Consider the following 14,523-nt stretch of genomic DNA (forward strand, 5'->3'; position numbering starts at 1 on the left):
AAGGCCACTTGGGGGATATACAGTGAGGACCCTCTCTGCCCCTGGTCTGCGTCTGCTCCAAAGACTCTTGGCTGCACAGGGGGCTGGCATGCAGTTGGGGGCCTGCCTTGCGTGGCCAGACCTGGGGCTCCTGGCTGGACATTCCTGCTGTGAGTCCGCCTGCTTTTGATGTCCACTGTGTCCCTGCAGGCCATGAAGTCTTATCAGACGTACCGCCTTGACTGCCTGAACGCAGAGGCGAAGCTGCGGGAGGCTGAGCGGCAAGAGGAGAAGCGCGGTGGCGGGAGGCATTCTGACCCTGGGGGGTCCCCCGGTGGGGCAGGGCTGGATAAGGCCCCCCGTCGCACCTCCCTCAAGAAAGTGGAGCGGCTGCTGGAAAAGGTAGGGGAGGGGGCCTCATGGAGGTGGGGGCCTTTCTCTAAATATTCCAGAAGGTTCTTGGGGTAACAGTTGGCTATTAAGAATGAGGGCTACAGATCCATGCACACTTACTTTAGAGTAAGCCCATTAATGTTATGGAAGTTAATAAATGTGCATAGGATTGCTCATGTAGGCCAGTCTGTTTATTAAATAGTTTAGCTTCATTGTCTGCCTTTTAAACAGATTTAAAATCTAATGTGTCCTTTTGAGATGTTGAGGGACTGTTAGGGACACCCATTCCCTCGGCTTCCCTTTGTCAACAGAGGTCTAGATCCCAGTGCTTCTCCTGTTTTCCGCTGTCACCAATCCACTCTGGAATTTCCTGGTAGCTTGTGGTGGAGAAGACTTCTTCGGTGTCAGATGATGCCAGAGACAGGATGAGCTTTAAATTAAGACTGCTGGCACATTAAAAGGGGTTTATATGTTTTTATTATTTTTATTTGAAAGCCACCTTGAGTCCTGCCAGGGGAAAAGGCAGGGTATAAAATAAATAAATTAATTTAAAAAATAATAATAAAGATCTATAGCACGGCCACAGGTAACTTACATCTCATGCAATGGTTGGTCCTAGGGGTCCACACGTAAAAGGAAAAGTGCGTAAAGCCAGGAACCCCTGGAAGCAGCCCCATCCTTCCCCTGCAGCTCTTTCAAGGTGCCTCAGAAGAGCAGGGGGTGGGTGGTAGCTGATCTTCATTCTCTGTTTCACAGGCACAGCAGAAAGCGTGGAGCAAGTCTTCACCCCTTGCGGACTCCTGCTCATTAGTCCTCATGTCAGTCAGTGAGCTCCAGGCCACAGGCCCCTTCTCCGTGGGGACTGGCTGATTTAGCTGCTTCGGCCCCACGCTTGCTCTGTGACCTCATGCTCCTTGGCACAGACTGGCTGGGGCCATCTCCCAAGGCTGTTTTTATACAAAATCTAACCCATATCTTAAAAGGATAATAACATGGGTTACATGCTCTGCAACTTAAACACAGTTCTGTAATACACTTAGATAACCAATGAATCATTCTCTGATGTCAGTGCAACTCTGAACCTTTGTAGAAGCAGTGATGGCCGCCCTCTTGAATGGCTTTAGAAGAAGATGAGATGAATCCATCAATGAGTGGCTCTTTGCCATGAATCTGTATCTCCTTGTCCTTCCCCTCCATGGTTAGCAGATTTATAGTACAAGTCCTACTGTGCTCAGTGAGGATTACTATTAGGTGACATGCAGCAGCCATTGGGGAAGATTATGTGATATTAGGGTGTGGGGAGGAGAGGATCTTAAAGGGGTTAATTTGAAGCAGGAGGTAGTTATCTGTCTCTTGCATCCTCCCCACCTTGTCTACCTAAACCAATAAAGATAGTGCAAAGCTACTTTTTATCTAGCTCAACAGTTTGTCAAGCTATTGCTATAGGAATGATGCTAGCAAGCAGGTAGACTTATGAGGGGAAATTGCTGCCATTGTCAGAAAAGAACATAGCCTGCACAGGAACTGGGTTTCTAACTGGGGAAGGTGGGAGCTGGTGGGAGGGAGGGCTGGCTGCAGTCTGAGCCTAACTGAGTCTCCTACAAATTCCTGCATCGCAGGAGATTGGACTCGATGGCTCCGGGGGTCCTTTCCAACTCTACAATTCTATGATTCTAACCCCTGCAGAGACAGTCCAAGTTCATGGAGAGCAAGCTGAAATGTGCCAAGGCCCGGAACGACTACTTGTTGAGTCTGCACGCTGCCAATGCTGCCATCAGCAACTATTATGTGCGCGATGTTGCTGACCTGCTAGACGTGAGTCCGTCCTCCACCCAAGCTGGTGCAAGAACCATAAAATTTGGCATTACAAAAATCAGTGCCATGCATTTAGTTGGGCTATTTCTGTGTTGTGACAAATTTTTACTCTTTCCGTCACTAAGGGGATGTCCACATAACAACTGCATATTGGTTTTATACCAACTATCATGGTCAGATCATGGGAATTGTAATTTGGTGAGAACGTTGAGAGTTCTCTTAGCGCTGCCCAGCTACTGTCATGGAACTACAGTTCCCAGGATTCCTGGGAGGGTGGAGGGAGAAAGGAGTATGACTGTCAAGCGACTTCAAGAGGCGCCAGTTTCTTTGCCATGCCTTCCCTTTGGGTACTTGGCGGGTGTGCTTGAAAAGGCCGTGTCTTTAGCAGGTGATATGCTACCTTAGCAAGTAATTTTCATTCATTTGAAAGCACCAAGTTTCTAGCTCTCAGTTTATAATTCTAGCCCAAGTTTCTAGTTCTACAGAGAGGGAGGACCTCTGAAAATATACGGGCAGTTTTTGCTGTCAGGTTATAAACTGGGGGAGTAGGCTTGTAAAAGGGTATGACTTCTCTGTTCATCTCAGCTTCCTCTACTGTTATAGGATTCCTAGCCTTCAGAACATGAGAAAGAAAAAAGCTAGACCAAAAAGATTCCAGATCCTGTGCTGCAAATCAGGCATAATGCCTAATTTGCACTGTGTTATCAATGTCATTGTGTGTTATGTTACATATATTATCAGACTCTGATAAAGACGTTTTGGTTGTAAACAGCTGCATAGCATAGAGAAATTCAACAGGTGCAGCTTTCCTTCATCATGGAGCTATCAGGACAGGTAAAGCTGTGCCTGCTGTATGTTGCTGTCCTTCCTGCATTAGGCAGCTATTTAAGGTACAGGAACATATTTCGGAAACAGAGTTGACCAACCCATTTGACAATTCGCTTTAGGGATGAGGGCAAATGTGGTTTTAAGGGTGTCTCTTTTGTCTCCTTCTTCCCAGTGTTTTGACCTTGGCTTCCACCTTTCCCTGGGCAAAGTGCTGAGGACTTACCTAGCAGCTGAGTCCCGGGCCCAAGCGGCCTGGCAGCAGGGCCTGTGCACCATTGAAGGAGCCATTGATGCCCTGGACCCGCTGGGGGACAAGTCCAGGTTGATGGAGGCAAACCCTGCAGCTTACTGTCCTCCCCTGTGCTTTGACTACCAGCCTCACGAGGGCGACGAGGTAAGGGGCTGCTCATTCCTGGCTCCCTATAGAACATACCCTTTTGTCTGGTACTTATTCTCTCCTTGCCATCTTCAGGTGTCTGAGGTCCGGGCCGAGGGTCCCCTGAGAAATGAACTAGTTTCCCGCTTCCAGCATCTCCAGTCCCGTCTCAATGCCATCACCCTGGAGACAGATGAGGTGAGTGTCAGCAGAGAACAAAGTCAAGCCCCCTCCCTTCTCCTCTGACTTGCTTGAGCCCAGAAATTTCCAAATGGTAGCCATGGATTCTGGTGGCGACGAACTGGGATTAATATTGTGCAAGACATAGGCCTAGTGTCTTCAGATTGTAGGCTGGGGTTCAGCTGACTGAATGCTCCTCCACACAAAGACAAAACATTAAATCATGGCTTCACATTTTAAAGAAAACACATTTAGGCTGAATTCCTTGCTGGGGAGTAGCAGTCTCAGACAGAGTGGCAGAGTGATCTGGAAACACTCTGCATGTCTTCAGAAGCATTAAGGACAAACCACAGGGCTGAGTACTGGCTCAAACTAAGCGCAAATGAGCACAGAACCATAAGCAGAGGGCCTGCAACTTACATCCACTTTACACCCACTACCACAACCTTTTGCAAGGGGTGGAGAAATAAATGAATGAATGAATGGGGGGGGGACTTGATATTCCTCTGTCTCCATTTATTTATTTCCCCACCACCTGCGCACCCAGTGGGTTTTCCTTGTTTACCAGGCTCTGGGAAGGTCAAGTCAAGTCATTTTATTACGGTCAATGACCCGTATCAAGATAAAAACACCAATTACAAAATTTTAAAGCTCAGCTAGATAAAACTAGATAAAATGATATAAAATCACATATACATTTTTAAAAAGCAGTTCTGCGTGGTCATTTATCTGTCAGAAAAGAAACTCTGGGATGCTCCCAGAGCCCTTGCTCATATTTGGGAAGGCATCGCAAGGGCTCTGGGAATATCCCAGGGTTTCCTTTCTGTAAGGTACAGTAAGTTTCCCTCTGCCTTACGGGGGGAGGAGGGGGCAGTTTTGGGGGTTCCAGATTTTGCATGATTTTGCCTTTGTGCGCAGACCCCCAGAACAGACCCTGGTGGGCCAACTGTATTTGATTTTTTTTTTATGCAGTACTGAAAGGTATCCTTTTGTATTACACAGCTTTTCCTGCCTTTCATGTTGCTTTCTAGTGCTTTTCTAGTCCTGGGGTTATTTCCTTTCTTTTTGGTGAGGTGAAGGAAGTGGCTTCAGGTCAATAGCTAGAAATTTCACAGTTGGTGTTCCGTTTGGTTGAATGGATGAGAGCCAGGGATGCTTCATGATTTCGCCCTCACCAGCCATGCAACGCTTTGCCTCCCCCAAGCGTGCTCCTCTTGGAGTGAGTGGCAGTTTCTCATTAGTGTGGGAGAAAGTGAGCAACGTCTGTGCAGGCACCAGTGGATTTCAAGGGGTGGGGAGTCTTCTCCCTTGGTGACCTCACTTTCTGTTTTGCTTCCCCTCTGCTCTTGATTCCTCTATGGCAGCAGAGATCAGTGGGTGTCCCTGGTCAGAGGAAGAAGCGCTAGGGGGAGGTTGTCACTCACCCATCTAGGCAAATACTGTGTACTAACAGCTGCAAACTACACTCAGAATCACTGCTGTATAGGGTGCTTTGTGGGGCTTTGTGGAATATTTAGGAAAATCCAAGCCCTTTGGTTTTTATTTTAGGAACACAGGAAGCTGCCTTATATCAAGTCAGACCTCATCCACCTCCTGTAAGGAGGCCGTGGCTCTCCAGGGTTTCAGGCAGGGTCTTGCACAGCCCAGCCTGGAGACGCCATTGGGGACTGACCTTGGGCCATTCTGCATGCAAGTCAGGTGCTCTGCCACTAAGCCTCCTCACCCCCAATATTTGAGATGAATCTTATTCAGATAGAGCAGGATATGGAGCATATGAATGAACCATGTCCCACATTCCATAGTAGTCAGTGGGATTTGCTGAGAACTGAGCCCACTGCTTTCTGCCTTCTGCCTGCTACAGCCCTGCTCCTTTTTAGCAGGAAGCAATGTACACATTTAATAAGCCTGGAGCTTAACCTGGACTGCACCACCCAAGACCCAGGGGATGTGTGTGTGTACACTAATATGTCACTTAAGACGTTACTGGGTAGGCAGCATGGGGGCAAATGTTTGGTCCCAACTCCACATTTGCTGTGATAAAACAGGGCAGCGGGGAGGCACATGCAGTAGTTAGCTAGTTTATAGTTTGCCAAATTTATGAATATATTATCGTAACTAAAAGTCTCAGCAATTTAAAGCAAGAAAGGAGAGGATTAGCAAATGGGAGCCCTCCTATCAGATGTTAAAGAAATAAATAGCTATATGACATTTAGAAGACATCTGAAGGCAGCCCTGTTTAGGGAAGTTTTTAATGACTGATGTTTTAATGTATTTTTAATCATTTGTTGGAAGCCGCCCAGAGTGGCTGGGGAAGCCCAGCCAGATGGGTGGTGTAGTAGTAGTAGTAGTAGTAGTAATAATAATAATAATAATAATAATAATAATAATAATAATAATAATAAATAATAATAATAATTTACTGGAGTATAGCCCTTCCTGATCCCACTGATTTGCCAATTTCAGGTGCCCCCATGACTTTACTTGGGTTTTGGTTCCTTCTTGATGCTTTTTTCCTTTGAGAAAAGAATAGCTGGGGGTCATTTGCAGGGAACAATTATTGGGCAGGGGAAAGATAATCATTCACCTTCCATCCTCCCTCCCAGCTCCTTCATTAGTATTATAAGGGGAACATTGCATTCCCTTTGTTAAGCGCCAGCAGTCCATTAGGTACCTTCCACTGTCAATGGCTCTCAGTGTAGAGTTTTCTGCTTCCTTCCACAGGTAAACAAGACTCTGAAGGCCACCCTGCAAAGCCTGGTGGACCTGTTGGCAGTGGAGGAGCCAGAAGCACTGGATGCCTTTCAGGGCTGTCAGTCAACGGAGTCGCTCAAGTCTACCGGCTCTGACGCTGGTGGGAAGCAGGCCTTGGCAAAGCGCCGGGCCAACCAGCAGGAGACGGAGAGCTTCTACATCATGGTACACAGCCAAAGATTCTTAGAACCATGAACGTTCAAAGCCGTTTTGATAGATGGTGTCCTAAAGGTGAATCCCCATGACCCCAAATGTGGGCCTGGCTCCTCATCAGCCTCTTGCAAGTCCCACCTATGCAGTCCAGACCACTACGTTCTGTGATGGAAAGTGGTGCATAAGTGAAAAGAGAGCCAAGCACAGGACCCCTTGCATTTGACATGGGAGCAGATACCTTTCCAAGCTGTGGTCATGCAGTGGATCCTGCTCTGGAGATCTCTCCCCGCCCCCACTTTTGATTAGGCCACCAGAACCTACGCCCCTGTTGGCCATGGCAAGGCTGTCCCGAGTGAGGTCCCTTTCTCTTCCTCTTGCCTCCGGAAGGCTTCTCCAGGTCTTCCCAGGGACAGAGCTGTAATCCCAGCCCCTCTTTCTGTCTTAGAGCCTGAGGTCTCCCTGCTGTCTTCTCTGATAACAGACTTCTTGGTGTCTCTTGTGCAGAAATTCAAAGAATATCTCTCCGGACGAAGCATTCAAACCAAACTACAAGCAAAGCATGACCAGATGAAGGAGGCGATAGAGAAGGGTGAGAACATGGGGAGTAGATTGCCAGTCTGGGCACTGTAGCCTTGGGCTAGATGAGGCATGGGAATTTGGGGTGGCTTGGAGTACAAAAATTATCTGTAGTTTTATACCTGTTTAATTGCCAGCCTTTCTTGCAAATAAACCCAAGAGTTTGTGAAGTACTGAGGATCTGAGCTAAGAATCCTCCAGGCTCCCCACAAAACTGCTGTCTCCAGGGTTTCTTATAGGAAAAGTGATTGCAGGTATTCCAGCGTCAGGGTGAAGACAGAGGTGCCTTTTTAGAGGAGCTTTGTTCCCTCACCTCCACTCATTTCAAAGACACACCCAGTGCATGCATCAAATCATACTTTAGGAAGCCTGCCTGTTTCTCTTACCCTTCTCAAACTCCTAGCAGCTGGCACATTTAAATTCAGCATTTTAAACTTATTTAGGATTTTACATTGTTTTAGAACACTATAAAAACTATTCCAAGAGGTGAAGAATTTGGCTTTTATAGTTGAAACAAGTGCTGGCCAATCAGCACTGTGCACAGTCTTGCTTAAAAAAGCAGGAGAGGAAGAAGCCTCGTTTCATTGGCTAGCTCTTGTGTCAATCTGTGCAATTCCACTTTCTGATAATGAGCAGGCTGTAAATGGCAAGTGGAGGTGCTTCCATCACATGTTGAAGCTGTGTACATTTGTCTTCACCATAAATTTGAGGTGTTAGATATGGCCACAGAGATCCAGGACTCCAGGTGCTAACTTCCCTGTCTTCTATTTCCTTGCTCTCCCAGGTGCTGCTGTGGACCGAGAACTGGCCAGGTAAAAGGAAACCGAAGGGGTCATGAAAATGGTGGATACTCACATGGCAGTGTTGGGGGTGGAGAGATGGGCACTCTGCGTGTTGCCCCTTCCCCTGTGCCCAGTGGGGCAGTGAAGGCTTCCACTGTGTATTCTGTGGTTGAGGAACCAAGCAGAACTATGGGAAGGAGTCCAGTTCCAGCTCTGGGGGAGTCTCTGACATCTTCCTTCCTCCCCACCCTACACAAACCTTGGTTCTAGGCCACAGTCCCAGCGCGTCCGGCGTTCCCGCCCGCCCTCGTGCTGCCACCACAAGCTCTTCGGGGGTGACCTGCAGGCCTTTTTGGAGGTACTGGCTGCTGCCCTGAGCTATGCCCTCCTGCCCAGCTCCTTCTAGCCCCGCTTTCTTGCCCTCTGCCTAGTACAAGAACTCTCTGCCTCCCTGGCCCTGCTTTTGCCTCTGGCTCTTCCCAGTCGCACCCGCTGCTCCCGCTGCTTGTAATGTGCTTGCTGACTCTGTCTCTCCTGTCCGTGCTGCCCCAAGGAGGAGGAGGCTGCAGACACGGAAGCAGGTACATGACTGGGGGGTGGGCAGGCAGGGGTGGGCAGGCAGAGCAGAGGGGACCAGCAATGCGACAGGCACGGAGAGGATGCTTCGCTAGTTTTTGTGAAGAGAGCTTGCACATATTTGTTGTGTGTAACTTGTGCACAAGTGTTTGTGGGAAGATGAAGTGCTGCCTTTGCATGTGTGCATGCTTTGCACACCGAGGTGTGTGAAGCTGCATCCCTGTGGGTGCATGTGTGTGACACTCCTCCCTGCTTGTGTGTTTTGCACATGCTGCTTCCAATCTCCTTTTGTTGTTCTTCTTTGTTTGCTTGTAACAGGGAGCTCTCGGCCTGCGCTTGTGATGAATAGCGACTGCATGTTGCAACCACATGTTACCCTGAGTGGATGGCCCCTTCCAATCCACTGACTGAAATGGAAGGAGGAGAGTGTGCTTCAGATTGCGGCGGGGGGGGGGGGGGAGAGCGCTTTAGTCGGGTGGGAAAGGCTGGCCAGGACGGTCAGGGACATTTTCCCCAGCCCTCAGAATGGCTTGGGGAAATTACCTAAGCTCCACCTCTGATTTCTGGTACCTAAAGCCAAGTCCTTCCCATGGAGGTGAGCTTGAGAGAGCATGTACAATGTGCAACATGTGTGACATCACTTCAGGGATAGAAGTGCACAGCATGAGGGCATCTCTTCACACAGACATTACCAGGAAGAGGGGAGCAAGACACACAGTGGGGGCAGCTCTGTGGCTCTTTGAACCCGTAACCCCACCCATGCACACCTGCAAACAATATTTAATAATACTACTACTACTACTACTAATAATAATAATAATACTAATAACAATATATTATTTATACCCCAGCCACTCTGGGTGGCTTCCAACTGAATATTAAAAACAATACAGCACCAGACATTAAAAACTTCCCTAAACAGGGCTGCCTTCAGTTGCCTTTTAAAAGTAAAATAGTTGTTTATTGCCTTGACATCTGCTGGGAGGGCGTTCCACAGGGAGAGCAAACACAACAGGGAAGGCCCTCTGCCTGGTTCCTTGTAACCTCGCTTCTTGCAGGGAGGGAACCGCCAGAAGGCCCTCGGAGCTGGACCTCAGTGTCCGGGCTGAACGATGGGGGTGGAGACACTCCTTCAGGTATACAGGACTGAATCTCACATGCAAAGAGCAGACAATAGCGTGTCAGCCCCATGACCTATTCTTGTGAAAAAATAAAAAAGGGCACCAAGTTCCTATCCCTCATGGTGGTCCAGTATCTTGTTTGGAAACCCCTAAGTGGCCTGACAGGACTGAGGGAAGTTAATGTTTGACATCCTGTTGTGCCATGGTTCATGCGCTGGTCCTCTCCAGATCACCCCTGCCTTAGAGGGAGAATTGCATTCACTCTGGCACCATCTAGTGGGATTTCTAGGCCACAACACTGTTCTTTGCTTTGTCAGTGCCAATAAGCTTGAGTTCGACATGACTGTGAAGACTCTTCCTCATTATTCAGAGGTCTCTCTCATTTGCAGCGCAGGGGAATGACATGTAAATGAGAGATTCCACTTATGCCTGCTTAGCATTTATTTTTTGCACATCTGTAAGAGTTGCTTCTTCATTGTTGTAGGGTGCATAACAACAATAACAATAATAGGAGTGGGTATGTATTCATAACCTGGAGCTTTATAATAATATTCTGGACAGGGTGGAGCCATTTTCCTAGGTGGGACATGGTCAGAGCTGTGTATATACTGCTCTGAAAAAAATAATAATTCTGCTATAAGTAAAACCGAAGTCATGAAGGCGAAGGGAAATTGTGGACAATTCATTCTGGTCTTGCTAACCTTGGGGAGGCAAGGAGCTGCATAAGGCACTGAAGACCAGCCCCAGCCACTAGGAATCTGATGGACTGATTTGCATTTAAATCCCACCCTTTTGTCAGGAAACTTAGGGTAGTGCACATGGTGGCTCTCCTCTCTTTCCTCCGCTTTCCATTTTGCCTTCACAGCAACACTGTAAGGCAGCTTAGGTTGAGAGACAGCAACTGGCCCATGGCGACCCACCAAGCATCATGGCAGGGTAGGGGGAGGGATTTGAACCCAGGTCTTCCCAGCAGTCTGATTCTACAGTGCACTAGCTGGTAGTCTCTCTCTCTCTCTCTCTCTCTCTCTCTCTATATATATATATATATATATATATATATACATAAGACAGAGAGAGAGAACCCTTGCTTTTTATAGAGCTGAAGGTGAGAGATCACCTGCTTGTGCCTTTGCATCTCTGGGAAATAGGTTTAGGGCTTGAACACTATGGAAATTAATAATAATAATAATAATAATAATACTCACAATAGTAATAATCATATATATAGCATTTCCATTATTTCATTTCTTATCTCTTATCCTAGTAATCCTAACATCAGCCCTGTAAAGTAGGTCAGCGTTACTCTTCCCATGTTGAGGATGGGGGCTGAGACTGGAGAGTGGTTGGCCTAAGGCCAAGTAATGAATCCAAGGCTAAGATAAACGCTGAACTGGCAATGTCCCTTCCACACTATACTGACCAAGGGAGAAAATAAATGTAATTACTGTATTAATATGGTAAATAAGTATATTCACAATCAAGAGAGCTGGAAACTTTTTTTAAAAAAATGAAAGCTGGGATTATCAGGAAGCTGAATTCTGCCCCTCAAATTACGCTCTATGCTTTTGATGGGCTCCTGTGGAAAGGGAGCGTCCACACAGTCCTGGTTGTTCTGTGATGAAGCTGCTCTGTGACATTTTCCTTTCCTTTCCGTAACTCCAGAGCTCAGGCCAGGCTGTCCCCCTTGTCGTGGAGAGCTGCATCCGCTTCATCAATCTCCATGGTAAGCTGATCCCCTCTCCCCTCCCAGCAAATGCTTCCCTGTGGGGATGTGGACCAGACTCCCAGGTTTCAAAAGGATCTCCAACTTGTGCAGAGCAGTGAGTGGATCCCAGCAGTCAGGGGAAATTTCCTTGCTGGAAATGTGACTGGGTTCTCTCCCCCGACCTGTCTTCTTCTTCTTCTTCTCCCCAGGGCTCCAGCATGAAGGTATTTTTCGAGTGCCAGGGTCCCAAGCACAGGTATCAGAGATCCGGAATGCCTTTGAGAAAGGTGAGTGAGGCTTCTTCTTCTTCTTCTTCTTCTTCATCATCATCATCATCATCATCATCTCGTTTGTATTCTGCCCTTCACCTGAAGATTCCAGGGTGGTTCACAACAAAAACAAAATACAAAAGGAGCATGCAAAATGCGTAATAAAACAAAGACAAACCAATAACCTCACGTCCCTAAGGACATTTAAAAAGCTGTAGAATGCTAATCGGCCAAACACCTGGCGGAAGAGGAATGTTTTGGCCTGGTGCCTAAAGGTATGTAATGAAGGCGCCAGGCGAGCCTCCCTGGGGAGCCACCGTGAAAGGTGATGAGGTGTGCAGCGGAGAGAGAGGAGTAGGGGGCAAATTTGATGAGCCTGAGAGTTTGCCAGAAGGAGGGGAAAGGGCAGTGGTGGGGGTCACAGTTTCCCATGGGGCACAAAATAATGAGCAGACGATGTACAGCAGCCAGGAGTCAGGGGAGAAAGGCCTTGGAAGGATGTTGTGCCAAGGGAGGAAGGCGTAGCTGATGTGCAGGGGAAGAGCGAAGTCAGTGTGCTGGCTCTGAAAGGAGCTTGGGCTCCTGAGCCATGGAGCAAGTGCAAGGAGGCCATTTCTTCATTGCCTAGTTCTCAATTTATTTTGTTTACAGTATTTATATGATGCCGAATAGCTAAGGTTCTCTGGGTGGCTAACAGTAAAAGTTTACACCATGGCTTTCCTGCAGATAAATGGGATTATTAGTGGGAGGTGATTCTAGGCTAAAGGGAATGCAAGACATTACCTCATAGCAAGTCCAACTGTTGGTCCACCAACCCCCCTATTGTCAACATTGACTGGCAGGGGCTCTCCAGGGATTCAAACAGCCTGGGGTCTTTCCCAACCCTGCATGAAAATTCCAGCAGTTGAGTTTGCATGTATGTGCCTATGAAGCCTGGGTTCTATGCACTGATCCATCGCTCTTCCCCTAGGATGACTTCCTCTGCAGGCGCTTCCTCTGAAAGACACCCACCTTTCTCTCCAAATCAGTCACTCTGCTTTGACGCAATTATGTATTTATTGCTTCTATAGCATTTTCTTTTTAACTATCATACCCCAAAGGAATCTCAATACAATTTCCATGCACAATTCTTTCTTCCTTTATGCTCACAACAGCCCTTTGAGGTAGGTTGGTGGGAGAGGCTAGTTTGTCCAAGTTCATCCAGGAAGTTTCATGGCTGAGGAGGAGGGATTGTAAAGACACTCTCCTGCATCCAAATGCTTTTGCTCCTGCAACACAGCGGTCCAAAGATGACCAGTAAACAGATTTTATTTTATTTTTATTTAATTTTATTTACGGCTATTAGCCCATAAAAAACAGATTTATATCCCGCTCTTCAAGAGAAAAAAATTGTACTCACAAAATTATGTCACGACAGAATAAAATATAAATTAGAGTCGTTTAAAACGTCAAAATATTACTTTAAAAAGTGCAAATGTAACAATAATTCAGAACAGCCTAAACATACAAAACTAGACCATAGCAATGTTTCTGGAACTCACTGTACCATCAACCACTGAAGGCCAAAGTAAAAAGATGGGAGAAAGATCTTTGGGCTCATGAGAGACCATGTGAAAAGGTTAAGAAAGGGATTGCTGTAATGACTGCTCCCTCTTCACCAGGCGAGGACCCACTGGCAGAAGGCTACATACACCATGACTTGGATTCCGTAGCTGGAGTGCTGAAACTATATTTTCGGGGATTGGAGAAGCCACTCTTTCCTTGTGACATTGTCCCTGAGCTGCTGGCAACAGCCCGTAAGTTTGTGCGCAGATGTGCAGACCCCTGTTTCATTATTCTTGTTTGTTTGTTGATATATAGTGCCTATAGTAACTAGCGTGCATAGGATTGACATTATGGCACACACGCACTCGATCCTAGTACAGCTTATAGTCCCCAATGTTGACAGTGTTGTACAGAAGTGACAAACGGAAGTGAGGGGAAAGGAAAGAGGAGCAGCTTTTGAGCTGCTGAGACTCTCAGCTGGGCAGAATGGAAAAGCCTCTAGGTCTCAGCTGCTGGAACAATGGCATGACTTAATCATGGAAACATTTCAGATACTTCTGAAGGTTAAAGCACAAATAACACACCAAGAAGCAAGAGGAGGCAGACCAAGAACTGGAGACTTCTGCTGTGTGTTTGTTTGCTCAGCAAGCTTACAAATCCCGACTCAAGTGCGGGACCTCCTGGCCTCTTTCTCTGTGCCTGTGTTTATGTGAATCCAAGTCCAATATGTGCTGCCCCCTCTGATGGTCTCTTCTCAGAGCTCGAATCTTCGGCCGAGCGCATCTCCCACCTCCGGGCTCTCCTTTCCCAGCTCCCCCCTGCTGTGTTGGTGGTCCTGCGGTACCTCTTTGCTTTCCTCAACCAGTGAGTATCCAGGTGCTGGGTGGCCAGATGGAGACGGCGAGAGAGAGAGAGCGCTCCCTCGGGCTAGGAGGCCCCTCCCCTGTAACACACACCTTCTTCCTCCCTCAGCCTGTCTCACTATAGCGATGAGAACATGATGGATCCCCACAACCTAGCTGTGTGCTTTGGCCCTACCTTGGTGACCGTCCCTGCAGGCCAGGACGCTGTGTCGGTGCAGCCCCACATCAACGAGGTGGTGAAGTGCCTGATCGTGCATCACGAGGCCATCTTCCCTGCGACCAGCCAACTGCCCGGACCCCAGTATGAGAAGGTCATGGCCCTGGCTGAGGAGGAGTACTGGTATGAAGGGGCAATGGGGAGAGGGTGGGCGCTGTGAGCAAAGGAGCAGTGAGGCGTTGTTGTGTGTGTGAGAAATTTGCATGTGGTTCAGAGCAGCTGGTAATGCTCATTCCTCCGTCCCACTGGAAAGACCCCTGCAAGGAAATGGTTACTGTGACACTCTCTTATTTCCCTCCTTCTTGCTGACAGTGATGTGTTGCCACTGGAGGCCACAGCAGAGGAGCCTGAGACGGAGGGGACCCCCGAAACACCAGCTAGCGAGGATGGTGAG

General features: G+C 47.8%; 1 protein-coding gene across 5 annotated transcripts in view; it reads left to right on the forward strand.

Moving 5' to 3' along the window:
- Positions 1-14,523, forward strand: part of ARHGAP4 (Rho GTPase activating protein 4) — a 42,779-nt gene that overhangs the window by 20,417 nt on the left and 7,839 nt on the right. For 4 of the 5 annotated variants that reach the window (XR_014520726.1, XM_083482792.1, XM_083482794.1 and 1 more), the window contains 14 exons: positions 190-381; positions 2,059-2,187; positions 3,188-3,409; positions 3,488-3,589; positions 6,293-6,487; positions 6,980-7,064; positions 7,836-7,863; positions 8,104-8,191; positions 11,193-11,253; positions 11,445-11,522; positions 13,166-13,300; positions 13,808-13,913; positions 14,022-14,252; positions 14,442-14,518. Coding sequence is in view for 4 of the 5 variants with exons in the window: in XM_083482792.1 (XP_083338918.1) it covers positions 190-381; positions 2,059-2,187; positions 3,188-3,409; positions 3,488-3,589; positions 6,293-6,487; positions 6,980-7,064; positions 7,836-7,863; positions 8,104-8,191; positions 11,193-11,253; positions 11,445-11,522; positions 13,166-13,300; positions 13,808-13,913; positions 14,022-14,252; positions 14,442-14,518 (1,729 nt within the window). In the remaining variant the exon portion in view is untranslated. Of the gene's footprint in view, positions 1-189; positions 382-2,058; positions 2,188-3,187; positions 3,410-3,487; positions 3,590-6,292; positions 6,488-6,979; positions 7,065-7,835; positions 7,864-8,103; positions 8,192-8,386; positions 8,415-11,192; positions 11,254-11,444; positions 11,523-13,165; positions 13,301-13,807; positions 13,914-14,021; positions 14,253-14,441; positions 14,519-14,523 lie in introns of all 5 variants that reach the window. The other variant, XM_083482793.1, reaches the window with a different exon arrangement.

Source organism: Podarcis liolepis, assembly GCF_965112155.1.
Source record: "Podarcis liolepis genome assembly, chromosome: 17".
Lineage (NCBI taxonomy): Eukaryota > Metazoa > Chordata > Lepidosauria > Squamata > Lacertidae > Podarcis > Podarcis liolepis.